The sequence below is a fragment of the Apodemus sylvaticus genome, chromosome 7, assembly GCF_947179515.1.
Source record: "Apodemus sylvaticus chromosome 7, mApoSyl1.1, whole genome shotgun sequence".
In the NCBI taxonomy this organism is placed as follows: Eukaryota; Metazoa; Chordata; class Mammalia; order Rodentia; family Muridae; genus Apodemus; species Apodemus sylvaticus.
The window spans coordinates 4,456,026-4,478,526 of NC_067478.1; the positions used below are offsets into that span (position 1 = coordinate 4,456,026).

A 22,501-nucleotide genomic window follows, 5' to 3' on the forward strand; every position below is an offset into this window, starting at 1 on the left:
CTTAGGTCCGGATACTCCGTGTGCAGATGGGAACATAGAACAGCCACGTCTGAGCCCGCTGTCCAAGGCTGGCAGACACCTGGCCCAGCAAGCCAGCAATATTTGGTAACAGTAACCTACGTGCTAGTCTTAGGCATCCTATAATCACCCCTCTCCTGTCCCTTCCCCAAGTCTGTTTAGGATCTCATTTCCCTGGTTCTCTGTCCATCGCTACCCAGGATATCTTCAGGTCTTTTTTGTTTGTTTGTTTCTTTGTTTGTTTGTTTGTTTGTTTGTTTTTCCCCAAGACAGGGTTTCTCTGTGTAGCTCTGGCTGTTCTGGAATCACTCTGTAGACCAGGCTGGCCTCGAACTCAGAAATCCGCCTGCCTCCGCCTCCCAAGTGCTGGGATTAAAGGCTTGTGCCACCACTGCTTAGCATCTTCAGGTCTTTAGGTAGCTGCAGAGAGATCATGAGATGCAGATGTGGGTGGGGGGAAGTGCATGCTGGATTTAGGGAGGATCGCTCCTATCCCACATTATCCTATCCTATCTCCTGCTCATCTGTGGGCAATGTCCAGTCTTTCCTAGGCCTTTCTTCCGGAAGACGCAGGGCTAGCCACAGCAGTGTGTTCCACTTCCGAGCACCCAGCCAAGACGTCTCATTTCCTGACGGGATCATGGATGACGGGGTCTTTCACGGAGACCAGGAAAGCCGTCGAGGTTCCATATTGCTGGGCAGGGGTGCTGGGCAGGCAGGTCCTCTCCCTAGGAGCCCACTGCCTCAGTCCCCCAACCCTGGCCCTAGACGTGGAGAAGAGGGACAGCTTGGATTGCCTGCTGGTGAGCGCGCAGCCGCCGGAGCGCCTGAAGGCCCTGTGAGTTTGCGCATGCTCCATACTCTGACTGACTCTGGCAGATTAAGCGCTGAACGTTACTAAAGAGGTGAAGGGCATCTATCTGCTCTGCATGCAGTGGTGCAGTTGATTTTCCATTGACTTCATGTTTATTTCTTCTTGGTGTTTCTGTCCCTATTGGTCACCACTGCTTTGGGATGGTTCCAGATGCTCCTCTGACAAGGACAAGGAGAACAGGGGGCCCTTCTATAGACATCTATGACTCCTGTGAGGTTTGACACAATTCTAAGAGCTCTCAGGACCGATCTTGGTAGAAGTGTGGTGGCCTTGGCTCAATGTCCAGAATGAGTAACTCATCAAAGTGGCACAGAGCAGGTACAGGGACTGCCTGGCTCCTGCTCCTTACGGCGGCATCCACAGGGGTAGCCCTGGCGTGCCTTGTTGAGTAGGAGATTGGATTTAACTCGCAGCCTCCTCCCGTATCACTAGTGGTGCTTCTGCAACAAACACACACACACACACACACACACACACACACACACACACACACACCGTGCGCTCCCTCCCACTGGCTAGCAGAGACACACATGCAGAGTCTTGTAAAGACTGCACTGTGTGGTGGGGTCCCCTGACTCTGGATCCCAGGAAGAAGTCAATGGCCTGCTTCAGGGGCAAGTGGAGGGATTAGTAAGGTATTTGCAGAGGCAAGGGCTGGGCTTAGGGAAACAAGGGACAGTGAGGGACCCAGAGAGCAACAATGAGGAGGTGCTGTGTGCTCAAGCTGAGAGCGGCAGCAAAAGGCCCCCAAATCAGAACTTGTCAGGATCTGTGGCTGAGGACCTGTGGTCTCATGCAGAGAATCACACGGCTGCCAGCTGCAGGGGACAAGGTACAAATAGCCAACCTCAATCTCTCTCTATGTCTGTCTGTCTGTCTGTAGTGTGTGTGTATGTGTGCTCGCATGCATCTCTCTCTCTCTCTCTCTCTGTCTGTCCCTCTTTCCGTGTGTCTCTGTGTCTCTAACTCTCCATGTGTTTGTATGTCTGTGTCTCTTTGTCTCTGTCTCTCTCTTTCTATATGTCTCTCTCTCCCTCTGTCTTTCTCTGTGTGTATCTGACTCTGTCTCTGTCTCTCTCTCTCTCTCTCTGTCTCTGTATCTCTCCCTTCCTGCCGTCCTTCTTCCTGTTAGCCATTCCTGACTAGAGCCATGAGGTGACTATTTTGCTCGAGTTGCCCTCTCTGGAGAGAGAGCAGGGAAGACAGGTGAAGAGTGTGTCTCTAGGGCAAATGGAGTCTCCAACCCAGAGTCCTAAAGTCACAGCCGGGCTTCAGGGCTCTGTGGGAGGTGTCATGGATGCCGGGCTTCAGGGCTCTGTGGGAGGTGTCATGGATGCCGGGCTTCAGGGCTCTGTGGGAGGTGTCATGGATGCCGGGCTTCAGGGCTCTGTGGGAGGTGTCATGGATGCTGTGCACAGGAAGATCTTGCACTGGGACACACCTCTCAGTCTCCTGTATCTGTTCTTGGGACAGTCACACTCTTGAGTGTTCAACCTTGATTCTTTCTGGTAAAACTACCCAGCTAGTGCAAGATGATTCTTTAAGGCCTTCTACATTGTAAGAACCTGTGTTCAGTTGTCTTTAGCAAGATCCCTAATTTTCCAAGCTTCTTTGACTCCCCTGGGGCTCAACAAGCTCTTTCTCCAAATAAACTTCTCAAATTGTATTGGCCTGGCTCATACCTTCCAACCTGGGCATTGTCCCCATCCTGCCTCTGTACCCCGGCCCTTGAAGCTGAGCTCTTAACCCGAGGTTCCAATACCATTACTGCTTCTCCAAGCTTTGCCTCGGGCTCGTGGCTTCACAGTGTCTCAGAGCTGTGTGAGACCAGCCAATGAGAAGATAAATGACCTGGCTTTGATGCAGAAGCCCTCACGGTGGCTCTGCTTGTGTCCCGGCAGGCACTTGACGCTGTAGGGCAGAAGAACTTCCTGTCTGCGGACTACTTGAACGAGCCTTTCCGAGCACAGAGGGCGATGAGCGTTGTCAGTATTATGACGTCAGTCATTGAGGGTGAGTGTGGCTCACAGAGACACCAGTGCGTCCCCCATGCTGTGATGAGTCTATGCCGGGCCAAGGACCTCTCTCCTGTGGCCCAAGATCCTCCACACTCTCCATTCTTAAGCCTTAGGCTCCAGCTCCTTTATTAAGTGGTTTTTATGTGTATAAAGTTCCAAACACAAGGGATACTCCAATGAAGACGTGCCCTGGTTCACTTATTCAAATTAGCATCTGATTCATGAGTGGTCACAAACTAGATTCTCAGAAACATGTGATGACATCAGCCACCTCCGAGGTGCGTGAGGAACTCAAGTCTTTCATTTCCTGGCCTGGCAACATTATTCTTCGTGTTCTCCAGGGCTATAACTTTCATTATTGAGACTTTGTTTCTGTCTCGAGCTCTTATTGTGCCAAATGTGGGAAGACAACTGAAGTAAATTAGCCAACCCATTTCACCTAACCCTTTTCAATTCTGCCAACCAAACGGGAGCAGACTCAGTCCCCTGAGGGAACGTGTCTATGGTCAAGCTGAGGACGAGAAGAAACCGGGTGGGACCAGCTCATGGCCCCCTGTACACACAAGTCCCAGGACAGCATGGCTGTGTCCTTCTGCGTACAGAGGCTGTTCTATCCCTGCATAGCCACTGAAGATGGCCCTGGCAGCTCCGGAGGCCGCACTACACAATTCACATAGCTTACATTTTCAGTTATTCCTCAGAACTTTTTAAAAAAAGATTTATTTCTTCAAACATCTGTTGGCCATCTGTTAGACATCTGGCGTTGCCCCAGGAGGCTGAGATTCATGGTGAGAAAGATATACACCTGCTGTCATGGGCTGGGCGCTCTGGAGACCCAGCTGAGCAACACAAGTAGATGCAGAAACGGTGACGGGGTTGAGAGGGGCAGTAAAGGAAGGGAACGGAGAGCAGGGCTCAGGCAGGGCAGTGTGAGATAGGGGTGGGGTGTGGGGGAAATTCCTAGATGGCAGTGTAAGAATCAGGATTCTGGATTCTAACAGGGCAGTGTAAGACTGGGTGGTAGAGAAAGGGCAGCCTCTCTGGGATGGCCAGAAATCTGAATGGAGTGAGGGAGATCAGCATGTGAAAACCATGAGAGAAAGTTCCTCAGGCGTAAACACCAAATACAATTTCCAGGGATAAGACAGAAGCTGGGCATTGTGGTGTGTCCCCCAAAACTCCAGAACTAGGAAGACTGAAACAGGAGGAGTGGGGTCTAGATTGGCCAGGGCTAGACCACACGGCCTTGACTCAGAAAGAAAGATAGGTGGGAGCAAGAAAAACGTAAAGACAAGCACATCACACTCGTCTTAGAGTGGAGATGGCCGCCGGGCTGAGAACTCGGATCTGGAGCCCTCGTGCCTGGGTTTGCATGTGAGCTCTGCCATGTACATAGCAAGGTTATGATGTTGGGGTTCTCCTGGCTTTCTCTGCTTCTGTTTTCTCCCTGGTGAAATGGCGTAACTGAGACATGGCGTTTTGTGAGGTTCGATGACTTAGGTCTAGTCTGCAGCATCTGCGTCAGTTATCACCTTCTGTTGTTCGGGCTGAAAGCCCACAAGGGCAGGAGATCCGCCTCCTCTGCTCACACCGGGGTCTCAGTGCCTAGATAAGCAGCGTAGTGCTTAGCGTGCACTAGCAAACAGTTGCTGAGTAAATGGTGAGTGAGCATGGGGCCCACAGGAGACATTTGGAGGGTGGTGCTGATCTGTAATGAACTGAACAGCTGATAAAATAAAATGAGAAATAATCAAGCATCTTGGGATAGGAAGAAGAGAGGGCTTCGGGAGTGATAGGAAACTCAGGAGACACCATATTAAAGACACCGCCAGTTTAGGCCAGATTTTCTGAGCATAAAGTGCATCACATTCTCTAGCTGGGTAGCCACAACCTTTACGGGGTTCGTGGAGGGTACCTCATACTGTCAGAGTCTTGACTGGATCCACAGGAAAACTTGCTTCGGGGCGATTGCACCCAAGAAGGTTTGGCACAAGTCAATAAGAGCGTGACAGTTCACTTAACTCAAGGCCTGCGAGCCATCCAGGCTTGGCATGCAAGCTGAGACTTGACAATCATCCAGAGCAGAAGGCCAGACTCGGACTCGCTGCTGTGAGCACAGCTGTTATCACACTGAGCAGGAGAGGACGGCACTAGAGAGGCTGCTAGTGGGGTGCCGAGTGTCTTGGAGAAATGCAGAATACTAAGAGAAGTGGAGGGACTTTTGCTCGGGGTCAGGGAAGTATCCTAGGCAGACAAATCCTAATGCAGACATGTAAAAGCCTGAGCTATCTGGAGCATAGACATCAAGGCAAGGGGTGGGGGACTCAAAATAAGGTTAGGGAAGCAGTCTGGGGCCAGATCAGATCCACAGAGCCCCACTAGACTCTAACGGACAGTGGGTTTCATCCAAGAGCAGTGAGGTGCCACTGAAGGACTGGACACAGGACAGCAAGACTTGGATTTCATAAAAGTTGTTCTAATACTCAAAAGGATGAAATTTTAAGTGGGAAGAAGATCTGGGATGCTGAACTCTTAGGGGGTGGCAGCAGGGATGGTAGAGAACTGATGCTTGCACGGGTCTCTGGGAGTCATGAGATTTAGAACTGCATGATGCACACATGGTTCTGGAACAGGCAACCGGAGGGGGGAGGGGCACTTGTGCAGTGACCAGGGTGAGCATTGTGGGGAGGAGCAGAGGGCCTCAGAGGGAAGACATGAGAAGGCGCACATGATCTGGGACCTGTTGGGTGTGAAGTCTCCTGGGGATATCTAAGTAGTGTTGTCTGGTAGGAAAGATAGCTTAGTGCTAATAGTTCTGGAATCCAGACGAGGAGAGGAACCTACAGCCATATATTCCATAGCACTCTAAAGACATGGCGGTTTTGGAAAGATATAAGAAGATGAAGTGACATCAAGAAGAATTAAGGCAGTGTCTCAGAAAACTACAGCATGTCGTGGTTGCTCAGAAGAGATGGCACCATTGCAGACAGAAAAATGATGTAGAAATCAGAGAGGACCCGGAAATGGAGAAGAGACAAGGGCCCAAACCCCTTCAGGGAGAATAGAAAGTTCGGCAGATGCAAAGCTATGGAGATGACTGGCGATATCTACTGGGCCTATAGTCACGTGGGAGCTTTTGGTCCGCACAGGATCGTCGAAGCAGACAGGGAGTTAACTCGGTGGGTAAAGTACCTGCCTTTCAAGCATGAGGACCTGACTTCAAATGTTCAGCACCCATGCTAAAAAAGATAAAAGGGCCAGCCGTACGGGCCTGGAACCTTGCACTGGGATCAGAAATAGGGGTCTCCCAGGAGCTCACTGGACTGTTAGTCTAGCCTCATCGGTGAACTGACTGTTCAATCACAGGCCCTGCCACAAGCAGCAAACACACTCACCTGCACTTTCATATGCATGCATCAAATGTACAACAGAACACACACACAAACACTCGATGCACTCACACCATTGGTACACCTGCACAGGCATGAATGTATATACATGAAAGAGAAAAGGAAAGAGAGAGATAGACAGACAGACAGACACACACACACAGAGAGATACACAGAGACAGACATAGAGACAGACACACATACAGAGACAGACATACAGAGAGAGGCAAACTCACAGATACAGAGAGACAGACTCACAAATACAAAGACATAGACAGACACAGAAGCAGACAGACACACAGAGACAGACAGACACACACACACCAGGATCATCATAGCTGAACAATAGCAGATACCATACATGAAGAATAAGAGGGAGGTGAGAGACGGAGGTGCCGCATGGGCTGCCTTGTCCAGGACTTTTTCTGTGAGCACAGAGAGAAGTGGAACAGGACAGTAGGGGGCAGAAGGACACCTTTGTGGCTTCTGAGAATGAGGACTTGTGAGCATATCAACCTGGGATGATCTTGGAGCATGGGAACAGCAGAAAGGGTATAGAAGGACATTAAAGTAGGTTCTGGAAGCAAGAGGAGAGGGTGCCCAAGGGGAGACCGTGGCTGTCATCTCGAGGGAGAACACTCCTTCTAAGAGGAGGAATGGTCTTTCCAAAGACTGCTGGGAAGGAGGCGTGGCCACATTCAAGGCTAGCCAGGGTGTGATTGCTTTCTTATCTGTGGTATCTACAGAGCTGAGGTGGCTCTGTTGATAAAGTGCCCTCTGTGCAAACTTGAGGACCTGAATTCAGATGCCCAGACCCCTGTAAACGCTGGTCGAAGCCCTATGCCTAGGACCTCAGTACTGGAGGTAGAAACACCACATCACCAGATCTTAGAGGTGAGATCCAGGTTCATGGGGAGGCCCGGTCTTAAAAACAAAAAAGCAAATGAGGAAGACACAAGCATTGGCCCCTGGCTTCTGCAAGCACATGCACACACACATGCACGCGCACACACGCAGAGCTGACCCCCTGCCGTTGTACCTCATAGACAGGCTGCTTCCTGCAGGATGGTCTCTATAAATGTCCCCACCCAGCACAGGCTCTCAGGATTCCTTTTGGTGCCAAAACAGGTCCAAGAAAGTCTGCTTTCATTCCAAATAGGGATGATTAATTTCACTCGCTCCCAGAACACACCAACTTCTGTGCAAAACTATTCTCTGCCAGCTTTGACATCTGTAGTTTGAAAAAAATTCACAGTGGGCTATTAGCACAGCATGGAAGTGGAAATAAATAGACTGGTCTGTGGAAGGGAAATGGACATGTGTACATCAGAATACATGGAAACACCACAATAAAAATGCCATTCCAACTTCTTAGGAAAACCACATCATCCTATCAATACTGTTGATATAAACAAACAAAGATGGGGGCAGGGTTATACCAATACACCCCTCCTCAGCCAAAATAAACTGCAAATGCACTGAAAGTTGACATGAAAAATAGCCAGGCTACAAAGAAAGAAGAAAATATGGATAGGTGCTTTATTAAAACCTTATGGTGAAAGAGGTTTCATATGCAAAATGTGTGCGTAAGGAAACATGGAGGGAAACGCTCACGTCAGCTGGTGTGTCTATCTCCAGGATGCATGGCACACAGGAGAATTTATAGACAAGCCCAGAGCTATGAAATCGCCCTCCGTAGGGATGGCCCCGATTACACATCCAAGCCGAAATGCAGTGGAGGAGACTTCAGGGATGAGCCAGGGCTCAGGGAGGGATCGGAGGCTGGGCATGTAATCCAGGAGTGAGCTGCATGGAAGTGGTGTCGTGGGGCTGTGGGGCTCACTAAGGTTACCTAGGGGGAAGATGAATAAGTGGAGTCAAGAATGCTTGCCCTCACCAACAGCTCAAGCCAGGAGAGGAAGGAAGCAAGAGGCAAATCCGAGAGACTGCAGCTGGGTGAGGAGAGAGAACCTGAGGGGTCATCCTAGCCTGGCTCTTGCACACTGTCAGTGCTGTGAGAGGCTGGGCAGGCTTCTGATAGATTCTAGGAGGCAGGGGTAAGAGCCAGACACCAGGGTCTCCAGAGAAAAGAAAAGGAAAGGAAAATGGAGACTACATTTAGGAAACATCCAAGGAAGTCTGCGTTTGGAGAGGCAAAGGATGAGCGAGAACACAAGGCCCAGAGAGGCAGCTTCTAAAGCTGAGGTACAGCTAAATCGTGCTGACACACTGACATGGGTGATGGGGGTGGGGTGGAGAGGGGGCTGCATAAGTCATAGGGAGGGGCTTCGACCTAAGTCAGAGGGGTGCAGCTCCTCCTGATCCTGTAGACGTGGAGGCAGGAGATGGAGAGGGCATGAAGACACACTGGAGACACCAGTGGTAGGAAGGAGGAGGAGGATGGGAAGGAAGAGGAAGAGAAGGAGGAGGAGGAGGAGGAGGAGGAGGAGGAGGAGGAGGAGGAGGAGGAGGAGGAGGAGAAGGAGAAGGAGAAGAAGAAGAAGAAGAAGAAGAAGAAGAAGAAGAAGAAGAAGAAGAAGAAGAAGAAGAAGAAGAAGAAGAAGAAGAAGAAGAAGAAGAAGAAGAAGAAGAAGAAGCTGTTTCATGAATGGTTCTGAATTCTGAGGGGATGGAGGGCCGCCCATGAGCATAGATAGGAGTCAGAGGCTGTAGGAGAGGGGAGGAGTGAACTCTAGAGATGATTGGACGGAGGATTGGACCTGTTTCTGGTTTGCACATGGCATTTTTACTTAATTTTTGTCATTTTTAAAATTATTTCTTTTTAATAAGCTAAAAGCCATGCTGGGTTTCACTACGTGCCGAATGGGGTAAATGATGTAAGGAAACCAGTTGCCCCTGCAGAGTTTCTGGGCAGGGATTGTCAGAGGCTCAAAGATGGCTTCAGGAAGGTTGGGTGTGCATGTTGTCCAACCACGATCAGCTGGCCAGGCTAATAAACCTGAATGGATACGGAGGCACTCTGCCAGGTGCACAGAGGACGGAGAAGGCAGACGAAGGACTTGAGCGCATCTGCAAAGGAGCCAGCAGAGAATGGGTGTGAAATCCAAGTGGGTTAAGTTGAGAGGTACGGACATCATATGAGCAAGGGGTAGTAAAAAATGAGGGAGGTGGGGTCAGGCTTCAGCAATAACTCAGCCAGAGCTTGCCTTGCAAGTGTGGGGGCCTGAGTTCCACCCTCAGATACCACATAGTGAAAAGCCAGGAGAGGCAGTGCACACTTAGAATTCCTGGGCTGGCAAGGCCGAGATTCCCAGGCCTTGTCGGCAAGCCAGCCTAACCTACTGAGTGAGTTCCAGGCTAACAAAAGACTGTCATCTCCCAAGCATGGCCATCCATGTCTTTAGTTCCAGAATTCAGGAGGCAGAGGCAGAGGCAGAGGCAGAGGGATCTCTGTGAATATGACGGCAGCTTGCTCTACAGAGTGAGTTCTTGGCCTGCCAGGGCTGCATCAAGAGACCCTGTCGAAGAGAGAGAGAGAAAGCGAGAGAGAGAGAGAGAGAGAGAGAGAGAGAGAGAGAGAGAGAGAGAGAGAGAGAGAGAATGAATACAGACAGGACTGGGTGGGTGGGTGGGTGAATTGCAGTTACAGAACCAAAGGGGGCTGAAGTGAACCTCGAACGTCACAGGCATTGGGTCCACAAGGGTCTAGATCACGACCACAGGATGGGGTCCAAGGCGACATGTGAATGACGGCTGCCATTGACTCCCCCGTAATGCAGAACTGGAAGAGTCTAAGCTAAAGTGCCCGCCCTGCTTGATCAGCTTAGCTCAGAAGTATCTGATCTGGGAGTGCTGCCCCAAGTGGAGGAAGTTCAAGATGGTGCTCTTCGAGCTGGTGACGGACCCCTTCGCAGAGCTCACCATCACCCTGTGCATCGTGGTGAACACCGTCTTCATGGCAATGGAGCACTACCCCATGACCGAAGCCTTCGACGCCATGCTCTACGCCGGCAACATTGTGAGTGAGCTGGCCCTATGGGTGACACGGCCCCAGCTGTCTAGTGGGGATGGTGGGTGGCGGCTCCATGCTCTCACGGGTGGTGCACTGGTGTGCCTCTGAGAGCGGAGAGGCTGACGGGAAACATGGAGCCTGAAATCAGGAGGTCAAAGCTGGAGAGTCAAGCTAAGGTGGAGGGAGACACTTCGGTGTCACTTCCCCATCAAAGACAATGTGTGGAGTGTGGAGTATGAGTTTGTGTGTGTGTGTATGTGTGTTTGTATGCATGGGCGTGTGTGTGTTTCTGTTTATGTGTATATGCGTGTGCATGTTTGTGCTTATGTATGTGTATGTGTGCATGTGTACATGTATGTGTACATGTATGTGTTTGTGTTTATGTGTATATGTGTGTGCATGTTTGTGCTTATGTGTGTACATGTGTGTATGTGTATGTGTGCATGTGCATATACATGTGTGTTCATACGTGTCTGCATGGTGTCTGAAGACCAAATGACAACCTCATACAAACATCATTCCTCAGGACCTACCCAATTTTGTTGTTGATTTTATGTATTTATATATTCTTTAAGAATTTCATGCAGTTTATTTTCACCATGTTCTTTCCCATCCTCCATCCTCCAAACCCCATTGTTTTGGAGACAGAGTCTCACGGAACCTGGGTCTCATTCATTCAGCTAGGCGAGCTGGCCAGTGAGCCCCAGGGATCCTCCTGCCTCCACCTTTCGAACACTGGTATTACGGGTGTGTTCCATCTAGCTGGCTTTCTACAGGGATTGGGGGAATTAAACTCAGGTCCTCCTGCACCCGTGGCTGTGCTTGGCCAGTTGAGCCATTTCCCCAGCCCCTGGATATGGTCTTCAGTGTGGTCATTGAAGAGCAGAGGACAGAGCAGGGGACAGAAGGCATACACAGACGTGTATGCATGCAGCAAATGCACCCGGAAGACTGACCTGTCCTATGTGATGTTACTTGAGCGAGCCCCAAGCGCTGTCTTCCATTCTACATCTGCCAGAAAGAGGCCAGCACCTGTTTCCAGGCTCTTGGCCTTGATAAAGCCTGGGACGACCATGCCCTGACCACAGTCTTTTTGCTTTCTCTCTCCCCTGCCTGCTTCCCTTGCTGGCCTCTGTTGTTGCCTGGAGCTTAATGACCTTTAAAGTCAGAGTTCTGTCCTGGGTGACACAACTGGAGACCTTCAATGCAAAAGGGAGTCTTAAGAGACCATAGATTGATGATCTTAGCCACTGCTATTTCTTCGTGACTTACCGCCAGCTGGGAACTACAAGCATTTACTCCCATTAGACCCATTACACTGAGGAAGTGGAGGCAAGAAAAGGGGGCATTGCCCATCAAGCTTATGTAAGCTGCGACAGAGCTGAGCTGGGATGTTTGTCTTAGTCTGACCATACATTTTAGCTGCTGAACCAGAGTGACTCTTGTTGACATAATCATATAGTGAAGTTTATCCTACTGGCCACCACTGGCTCTGCACCCACCACCACTGGAATGAAAGGACGGAGGCGGGGTGCCTCAGCAGATAAAGCACTTACTATACCCAAGGTCTGGAGGGAGTTTAGACCCCAGCACCCACAGAAGTGAGAGCAGGAAGGTGTGCTGGCCCACCTGATATTCCAGCACTCAGAAGGCTGACACAGGAGATCCCTAGGGCAAGCTGGTGATAGAGTGAAGCCGAAGAGGTGAGCTCTGGGGTCAAGGGAGAGACCTGCTGCAAAGTGTTAGGTGAAGAGGGATTGCAATTGAGAAAGACACTCTATGCCAACCTCTGGTCTCTACATAGACTGACGCACATCCATGTGCGCGCACGCGCACACACACACACACACACACACACACATACACACACACACACATGAGAGAGAGAGAGAGAGAGAGAGAGAGAGAGAGAGAAGAAGAAGAAGAAGAAGAAGAAGTGGAAACCTGAGTTCTTTTGTGGCTTCTCTGAATGTCAGTGGCTCAGAAATTTCCATCTATAGTCCCCAAGAACAGACAAAAGAATCTGTTTTCCTCCTCCTCCTCCTCCTCCTCCTCCTCCTCCTCCTCCTCCTCCTCCCCTTCCTCCTCCTCCTCCTCTTTCTTCTCCTTCTCCTCTTTTTCCTCCTCCTCTTTTTCTCCTCTTCCTCCTCCTCTTCCTCCTCTTCTTCCTCCTCCTCCTTTTTTTCCTCCTCCTCTTCTGCCTCCTCCTCTTCCTCCTTCTTTAATGTTGTTTTAAGACAGGATTTTGTTGTATAGCCCAGCCTGGCCTCAACCCTGAGGTCCTCCTGCCTCAGCCTCCTCCAGGGGTTACAAGCATGTGCCACCACACTCAGCATGCCTTGCTCTCTTGTAAACAAGATTCTTTTCTTGCTGCTCTAGTCCTCGCTGTTCCTGGGCAGAAACCTCACAGCAGTGACCACTCGTTCCACCCTCAGGTCTTCACCGTGTTTTTTACGATGGAGATGGCCTTCAAGATCATTGCCTTCGACCCCTACTACTACTTCCAGAAGAAGTGGAACATCTTCGACTGCGTCATTGTCACTGTGAGCCTGCTGGAGCTGACCGCATCCAAGAAGGGCAGCCTGTCGGTGCTCCGCACCTTCCGCTTGGTAATGGCTTCTCTTGGCCACTTGGGAAGCTCCCACTCGGGCTCAGGGAAGCTGACCCCTGGGGCACAGGCACTGTGTCTTTGGGGACTCTGCTGGCCGGTTCCCCCCATTCTTCCTATTCTTGTAGGAGCGAGGCAGGTCATGGTTCTGAAGAACCTAGAGACTCAGTTTGGCAATTCCAGCTTTTCACTGATGCAAAGTAGGGTGGACACTCTCTTTGTCCCTCGATCTCCTTGTTTATAACAAAAAGGGACTTCAGAATGGCGTTCCATTCTCTTGACAAATAGCAGTCCCAGCAATGAAGTCCCGACAGCCGATATTTTCTGAAGATGTGACCATAGTATTACACCCTTGATATAATGGGAATCATTTTATGCTCCCTACCCTGAGAGACTATTGCTTTTAAAGTCCCCAGGATGAGCAAAACAGAGACATACCATCCTTAAATGATGAACTCAGTGTTTCCCAGATGCTGGGAGAGTGAGTTAGTGTCTGACCTGGAACTCAAATCCACGTTACCTGACTGCGGAGTCTCAGTGCTGTCCCCTCTCAAAAAGGCCTTCTCTTATTTCTTGGTTGCCCAATTCAGAGCCCAGTACTGCACCCACCAAAGCCTGCCTCCTCTTAGCCTCTGCACGGGCGCATCTCCAAAATCAGCTCCAGGGCGCCCTCTACTGGAGGAATTCCTCCACTCAATCACTGGTCTCCATGTCTGCCCTCCACCCCACACAAATGCTTCTGTCAGTCAACTCTGTACGAGTCCCAGGAGCGTCTGAGATCATTGGTGTCCCCGAGTCCCCAGGCCATCTGGAAGATTCTTGGGGTTTCACTGACTCCTAGAATCCAGCTTGAAGAACTGGGTGGCCATTCCCAGGATATACCATAATGTAACAGAAATGACTGAAACGTGGTGTGTTTGTTAACAACTAGAGCCAGTGCACACTGTGTCCTTTGGAAGCTCTACCAGGTCTCCCCTGTTCTTGTGAGTGGGAGGCAGGGCTGGGCCTCCTACCCACCTAAATTCTGATTGTAACACAGGTGTCAGTTCACAATTTCCTAACCGCATCCCCCAATCTCGCGTGCAGCTACCTTCCATGTTCCCTACAGCCTGGTGAGATTCCACGCTCTGTCATCAGGATTGCATTATCAACAAACACCAGTCCCTTGCCTTTGCTCCGCAGTCAGAGCCAAGCCTGAACTGTGTGTGAGTTCCTGGGTAATGATGGACAGCCAAAACGATCGGTTGTGTCGTTTTAGTGAACAGTGTTTAGTCTTCAAAACTGCTTTAAGCCAAGCATATCTTAGCATAGAGTACCTCCCTATAGGCACACCCCAAACCAACACTGTTTCTACACTCTTGACCACCTCCAACTGGCAAGGGCCATTTGTTACAAATAGCTTCCCAGTGAAGTCCCCTTGTCTGAGAATAAACCTTAAAGTCCATATGGTGGTTGTGAGGCACCAGCAAGCCCTGCCCCTTTTCTCCCAGCACCTTTTTCCCAGTGACAGGCCTGACCACCCATCCTCCACCTCAGATCCCTGGTCGTCACCTGGTTCACTGGTCCTGGGCCTTCTGGGCTGACTCATCCCCTCTTCACAGAGGGCCTCCCACACTCTGGTACCTTCGCTCTTCAAACCAAGTCCCTGACAGTCCATCGGGCTAAACCCGGGGCTTTCCTTTCTGCCATCCTACCCCAGACACTAAGCACAAGCCTTATATAAGAAGAGACTCAGTAAAAAGGTCTGGATTGCTTGGAGAAAGGAAGAAAAGAAAGGAGAAGAAGAAAAAGATAGGAACTTCCATGCAACGCTTTTTGCCCTTCCCCAAATGCCACCACCCTTCTTCACATGATTTAAGGCATGCTCTGCCAGTCTTTCGTTGTGCCAGTACCACGCTGTCTTAGTTACTGCAGCTTAGAACATGTCTGTGTCTATAAACCCAGTCGCCTGCTGTGGTGGTTCACCTTGGCAAATTTGACTGGATTTAGAATCACCAAGGAGATACACTTCTGAGTGTGTTTGAGGGTGCTTCAGAGAGGTTTAACTGGGAAGGGGGGCTCACCCTGCCTGTGAGTGGCAGGTGGAGGGTGGGGCAGACAGAATAAAAAGAAGGAAGGAAGCTGAGGCACCCCTCCATTCCCCCTCCCCCTTCTCAGCCCCCCCACAGCTGAGGACTCTGATGTCACTACCACTGTGCCTTCCCAGCATAATGGACTGTGTTCCCTAAACTCTCTTAAGATTCTTCCTGTTAGGGATCTGATTACAGCCATGAGCAGAGTAGCTGATACACCCACCTGGTTATACTCTAAGAATATCTTGGCCCCTGCACTTCCGTTACGGCTGGAGAAACTAGCTATGCCCACAGCAACGCAGACACAAACTCTTGATTCTTCTCTTTATTCAGACTACAATAATCTAGCAGTTGATTTAGGAAGGGATATAAACTCTACATTATATAATCCTCTGACCTACAGAGACAGCACCTTCTCTGCCTAGCTCAGTCGCTCAAATTTTATAATTTTCCATCCTTTTCTCCGCATAGATCTTACATATTTTGAAATAGTCTTTGCTAATTTTAGCCAGCATTTTGATACTCAATATCTTTGCACCCAGAAGTCCCCTTTCTTAATTCTGATGATTCATCCATGGAGTCTTTTAGAGTTTTCAACGTGATCATATCATGTGCAAACAATACATTTTGTTTTTCCTTTCTAGCCTCCATGCCATTTGATTCTATGTGACCGTGCTGGCTAGGACATCTAGTACCCTGCTAAAAAGAAGTCTTAATAACAGCCAGCCTCGTTTTCTCGGCTGCTAAGAGATACTTTCAACATTTCAACAAGTCTGACATTTTTGCAGGTTTTTCCTTAATGAAAAACTTATCGTGAATAGGTCTTTAATTTTACCAGACTATAGTTCTGCATGTAAGATAATCATATTAATAATTAAAATAATGCACTGTATATTTCAAAGTGTCACAAGAGAGAATTCTAAGTGTAGACACCAGAAAGAAATGATGACCATTGAAGACAACATGCATGCTAACCACCCTGCTTCGATCTTTACACGTATGGACACAAACAGAACATCACTTCCTGTCCTGTATGCATAAGTTTTCATATCAATCAAAAAACAAAAACATCAGATTTATTCTACCCCTAAAATGAAAAGGAAACCACATTAAGAGAACCATATAGGGACTGGAGAGATGGCTCAATGGTTAAAAACATATGCTGCTGTTGCAGAGGGCCCAAGTTTGGGTCTCAGCATCCCCATTAGGAGGCTCACAACCTCCTCGAACTCCTACTCCAGAGGATCCTACACCTTCTTCTGGCCTTTGCTGTCAACTACAACCACATGCCCATACCCACACAGACACACAGACACACAGGCACAGAAACACACACACAGAGAGACACACAGACACAGAAACACACACACACACATACACACACACACACACACACACACACACACACACTCACATTATTAAAAAACAAAATTGAGCCAGGCAGTGGTGGCACATGCCTTTAATCCCAGCACTTGGGAGGCAGAGGCAGGTGGATTTCTGAGTTCAAGTCCAGCTTAGTCTATAGAGTGTGTTCCAGGATAGCCAGGGCTACACAGAGAAAGCCTGTCTCAAAAAACAAAAAACAACAACAAATTGAGTTCCTGTTGCTGAATCTTTACATTCATAGAGCAAACCCAACTTGTTTGTGGTGCATTCAACAAAATGAATCTTTAATAAGTTTAAATAAACAGAAAGGGTCAATTTGCTAATAATCTATAAGGTTTTTGCATACATTTTGATGAGTTGGCCTGTAGGTTTTTAAATTTACATAATCCTGCCCATGTTTTAGTATCAAGTATATATGCAAAAGCTGAAAAATATCCCCTCCCCCCCTTTTTAATGCAGATTCTCTGTAATTTTTGGACCCATTTGCTCCTTGGAAATGTGATAGAACTCATAGGGAGGCCATCTGTGGGGCCGGGACTTTCCTTAGTAATGTTTTTCCTGATGTTCTGAAATGAGCCAGACTTTATTTCTTAAGCTGGCTTTTTGTAAATTGTTTTGTCCTAGTTTCCTTATCTAGATGTTCAGCATTGCTGACATGAAGTTGTGGACGCCTTCTCCTTTGTTAAGGATCTATGCCGTCTGTGTCTGTGCTGTCCCATTCGTAGGGATGACGGCTCTCTGTGACGCCCGTTCCTGGGCACGATGGCTCTCCTTAGTTTTCATCAGTTTTGTCGAGAGCCATCGATTTAATTCGATTCTTCAAAGAAGCAGCTCGAAGCTTGCTGGTCTTTGCCACATCATTGATGTTTTCTGATTTCAATTAATCGTACATCTTATCTTAATTACATTTCCCATGCTAATTTTGTTCTTTCCTAAGTTTTTAACATACAATTTTTAATCTCTTTTTCTCTTATATAATTCACGTAAGACTTCTATTTCCTTCTAAGAACAGCTTTAATCTGTCAGATTTTCCTTGTTTGATTCTAAAGGCTTCCTAATTTCAACTTTGATTCATCCTTGGACTCCGAGGTTAATTAGAAGCACGGTTCTTTGTCTCATAACATGTGGGATTTCTAGTTTGTACTGCTGGGTTCTAGCTCCATTGTAATCACAACAAACAATGTGTGCTATAGCTTTTAAGGCTTTTGCGTTTTCTCTCTCTCTTCTCCTTGGCTCAGTATATCAGAAATATTCCCACACACTTAACTGATGTGTCTGCTGCATTTGTGGGTTGCAGCACTGACTCTGTGCTGTGGGTAGAGGGACTTTATGACATTGCTGCATTTTATATCCTAGTGTATTGTTGTCTATTGCTTGTTACAGTAATTACTGAGAAAGTGGTGCTTAAAAATATCTCTGCTATGATTATGGTGTATCTGTTGCTCGTGTGGTTCTGTCTTGAGTCTGGATTATCAAATGCACACATATTTTAAATTTTATACCTTCCTGGTAAAGTCAAATTTTTATTATTAAGAATGACCTTCTTTGTGTTTTAAAAATGTTTCTACCTTCTTTTTTTTAAGGTCTATTTTTCTTGTCAATAATTAAAGAAACCGCTTTCTTCTGGTTTAGAGTTTGCCCAATATATTTGTATCTGTGCTTCATGTGTCTCTTGCAAATGACATACAGTCTGATTCAGGTCCTTACTCAGCTCTGGCCATCCAATCCTCATGTTGTAGACAAGTCACTTAGTCCACTCATTTCAATGTAAATACGGATATATCTGGACATCTACCATTTACTTGATCTACCTCTCATCTTTCTTTCTGTTTTTCTCCCTCCTCCCTTCCCTTTCCCCTACCTATCTTTGAATTATGCCTCCCCCCCCCATTTACTGATTTAAATCTCCTACTTTTGTTCTTTGAGTAGTTAATTTAGAAATCAGAGCATCTTAGCATAGTCAAAATCAAAATTTGGTAAAAACTGTTTACTTTCTCCCAGTATAACATTTTATAACAATGATCTGTTTCCACCTTAACAATCATATCAAGCATTTTAATTTTAAATCATTTTTTTAATTGACGGCTATAGCCAGGCGGTGGTGGCGCACTTTAATCCCAGCACTTGGGAAGCAGAGATGGGCAGATTTCTGAGTTTGAGGCCAGCCTGGTCTACAGAGTGAGTTCCAGGACAGCCAGGGCTACACAGAGAAAACCTGTCTCGAAAAAACAAGCAAACAAACAAAAAAACAAACAACAAAATTAAAGGCTATACTCAGTGATGGAGTTCTTTTATAGCATTTACAAGGACCTGGAATCTACCCCAAGCTCCTTTATATGTGTGTGTGTGTGTGTGTGTGTGTATTATATATACATGTGTGTACATTTGTGTGTGTGTATATATATATATATATATATAATATAAATATATATATATATATATAAAACTGGAAACCTCAGTAACCGGATCCAGTGAAGTTCTGTTTCTTGCCAATATTAACAGTCGGTGTAAGTTCTATGGCTTTGATATGGCTCCTGCAGAAGGGACCTTGCTGCACCTGAAGATGGCTTTACACCCTCAGAGTGTGCCTCCCACTTATGGAAAACCAGCAACAGGGCTTTCTAAGTCTGGAAGCTCACGGTCTTTTCCACTCAGCGCTTCTGGCTTACTGTGCAGTATCCTTCCATCATGCACACAACTGGCTGTGTGTGGTTCTGTATGGTGCACACACCCCCCAAACTCATTCTCCATCCTGATTCTCAGTTCATCCCTTTCCTGCCCCAGGCCTTTCTTCCTGAGTCATCGCTAGTGTGGTCTTGACTTAAGTGCTTCTTTTCCTTAGAAAATAGAGCTCACTTTCACTTCCCAGAGATGTGATCTCATTGCCTCGAGTTGGTCATTACAAGCAGCGTGCTTCCCCAAATCTTCAAGGAGCTAAACTTCTAGATTCCATCCCCTTTCATTTCTTATAAATTAATGAGATATTTCCAAAGCATGTGCCTGCCTTGGAATGTCATGACAAAAACAGTCAATCACAAACTGATACTCAAATTCAAGTTTCGTTTTGGTTTGGTTTTTGAGACAGGATCTTGTGTAGAGCGGGTTTCTAGCTTGTTCTATAGTTGAAAACAATCAGAACTTCTGATCCTCCTTCTGACACTGCCCAAGGGCTAGGATTACACGTATGCTCTCCCACATCTGGTTTATGACATGTTGGCGATCAAGCCTAGTGTTTTGAGCATGCTAAGCAAGAGAGAGAGAGAGAGAGAGAGAGAGAGAGAGGAGACTGGCTTCTAGTCAGGTCTAGCTGGATAAGACCGGTGCTGCTCTCAAGCCTATTCCCCTCCAAGTGAAGTGTTTATATTAATTCTGAGATTGATTAATTAAAGAAGTGTTATATTAACGATAGATGAATATTCAACACCTACCAAAAATAATTGTTTGTAAATGAGTCTGTGAAGAGTTTCTTCAGTCATAGTGCTAAGCTAGACAAAGACTACAGAGGACAAATAGCTGAGGGGAGTGTGGACACAGGGCGCTGCTGGCCTGCTCTCCTCACTCAGCCGTCAGCAGGAGCCAGCGGGCTGCTGCCCTTCAGCCCCAGGAGTGGACAGACTCCCTAATGTGTGCTGACTGACTGGCTGACCTAATGTGTGCTAACTGACTGGCAGGTCCCAGTTGTTGTTTATTTTGTCTTTTATAAAGACAAAAAGTAATAGAAACTGACTCCATCCATGTCTGAGATTGAGGAGTATACACCATTCGCTTATAACTTTATAAGAGATTAAGGATGGCAATCACCAATATCTCTAAAGAGGTTCTAACGGTAATGTCTTCTACCTCACCTAAGGAAACCACGAATTTTCTTAGCAAAGTTCAGTTAAGGCAAGTGTAAACACCTCACACAGATAGATAGATAAACAAATAAACAGACAGACAGATAGACAGACAGACAGACTAGATAGTTGATAGACAGATGCAAAGATACAGAAGTATGCATACGTGCCTGTGTGTACATATCAGGTGCAGTGCCCCTGCAGCCCAGAAGAGGGCATCAGCTCCCTGGAGTTGGAGTTGCAGGCAGTATGAGCCATCCGTCACGGGTGCTGGAAACCAAATCCTGGTCTCCTGCAAAGCAGTGTTCTCTCTTAACTGCTGAGCCATCTCTCCAGACCGCCATTTGCTCTTTAGGCGATAGTCATTCTTACTAGGTGTAGTGGCTATTCCTGGTAGGACATCTGGTACTTTGCTCAGGTGCTGATAAGCATGTCCCTGTGTCCCTCACTGTCCCCAAGGCTCTGCAGTGTGATGGGTGGTTGCTATGCAGGGTCAGGACCCTATCTCTCCTGTCCATTTCCATCTGTTCAAATCTTACTGAGAATGAATACATCTCTCTAGGGAAGTGTGCATCCCCTGACACCTTCCGCAAGGGGTTCCATGAATAGACTGTGGTTCTGTATTCTCTCGTGTTTGCCAGCTGCTCCTTGTCCAGTTCAGGACTGGTCCTTAAAGCTCTGCCTGCACCATGAAGAGAGTGCTTTCCAGATCAGCCTTAAGGTGAGCATGGCTCCTCCTCACACAGACAAGCTGACAGGCATAGTATGGGCACTGCACATGCTGTCTGGGGTTTGCCCCTGCTCTGTGGATGATAGAACGGCTGCCATTCTTCCTGTTCAGGGCCAGGTCCCAACACCTAGGCCTGCGTGTGTCACCTAGCAGGTGTCCCATCCACACACATTGACTAGCTCATCGGCACTGGAGCCTGTATTTCTTTCTGGAGAACTAGTGGATTGCACAAATTTATTTTCAAATGCATGGTATTTCTCCCTTGTTGTAGATTTCAGCTTACCTGCATATCTACACTTAAGTCTCAGTCTCTCTCTCTCTCTCTCTCTCTCTGTGTGTGTGTGTGTGTGTGTGTGTGTGTGTGTGTGCTTGCATGGGCACTCATATCTGTGTGCTCATGTGGGTGCAACTGTACACATGTGTATGATTATGAAGGCCAGAGGTGAACATCACATGTCTTCCTGTCCGTGTCTGTGTGCTCATGTGGGGCAACTGTGTACATGTGTGTGCTTGTGAAGGCAGAGGTCCGAAGTCAACACCCCAGGTCTCCTCAATCACTCTCCACACTTCTGTTCCCATCCCCCTTTTATTGAAAATACATTTTATTTCTCACATAATATATCCTGATTAGTTTGCCCTTTCTCTCGGCTCCTCCCAGTTCCTTCCTACTTTCCCTCCCATCCAGATCCACTCTCTTTCAGTCTCTCATTAGAAAACAGATTTTTAAGGGATAATAATAAAACATAAGAAAATAAAATATAAGATGATAAACCAAAACTATTGCATTGGAGCTGGACAAGACAAAAAGAAGAAAGGAGCCCAAGAGAAGGCACAAGAGCCAGAGTCAGAGTCAGAGTGTGCTTATTTGCACACTCAGGAATCCCCTAAGAACACTAACCTAAGGTCGTAGTATACACGTACAACCTGGTGCAGACCCATGCAGTCTCTGTGCAAGCCGCCTCTGTGAGTTCATATGAGCTTCAGTCACACTGATTAGAGGGCCTTTTCTCCTGGTGCCCTCCCTCCCGTCTGGCTCTTGCAGAGGGGATGCTGCTCTTGCACAGGGTTCCCTGAGCCTTGGACGGAGGGATTTGCTAGAGACTGAGTGTTCCAGGTCTGTCGCTCTGCGAATAGTCTATCTGTGGGTCTCTGTGTTTGTTCTCATCTGCTGTGGGAGGGAGCTTCTCTCATGAGGCCCAAGCAAGGACTGACCTAGGAGGATGGCAGATCCGCATTCCCATTTGATCCAGCTGAACCACAGGAGTTCAGCGATTCAGCTAGGCTGGCTGGTCAGCAAACCCTGGGACCCTCCTGGCTTTGCCTGGCCAGGGCTGGGATTATAGGTGCTCACCACTGTACCCACTTTCTATATGGGTGTAGGAAGCTGAACTTAGTTCCTCGTGCTGCTACAGCAAGCACTTTACCCTCTAAGCCATGGCCCCGTTCCCTACAATGAAAAATTTAAGTCTTCATCCTATCTCAGTCGCTATTAATTCCACAAGAGAAGGGCCCACCGCCTTTCTCCACATATCCCACAGACCAGTCAGGTACCATGCCAGGCATGACTGGACTTCCGTAAGGCAAGGGAGTTGGCTGG

At 47.8% G+C, this 22,501-nt stretch overlaps 1 protein-coding gene across 4 annotated transcripts in view; it reads left to right on the forward strand.

Moving 5' to 3' along the window:
* Positions 1-22,501, forward strand: part of Scn10a (sodium voltage-gated channel alpha subunit 10) — a 91,307-nt gene that overhangs the window by 35,635 nt on the left and 33,171 nt on the right. For 3 of the 4 annotated variants that reach the window (XM_052186980.1, XM_052186979.1, XM_052186981.1), the window contains exons 11-14: positions 560-856; positions 2,794-2,905; positions 10,040-10,278; positions 12,708-12,881. In XM_052186980.1, the coding sequence (XP_052042940.1) occupies positions 560-856; positions 2,794-2,905; positions 10,040-10,278; positions 12,708-12,881 (822 nt within the window). The remainder of the gene's footprint in view (positions 1-559; positions 857-2,793; positions 2,906-10,039; positions 10,279-12,707; positions 12,882-22,501) is intronic. The other variant, XM_052186982.1, reaches the window with a different exon arrangement.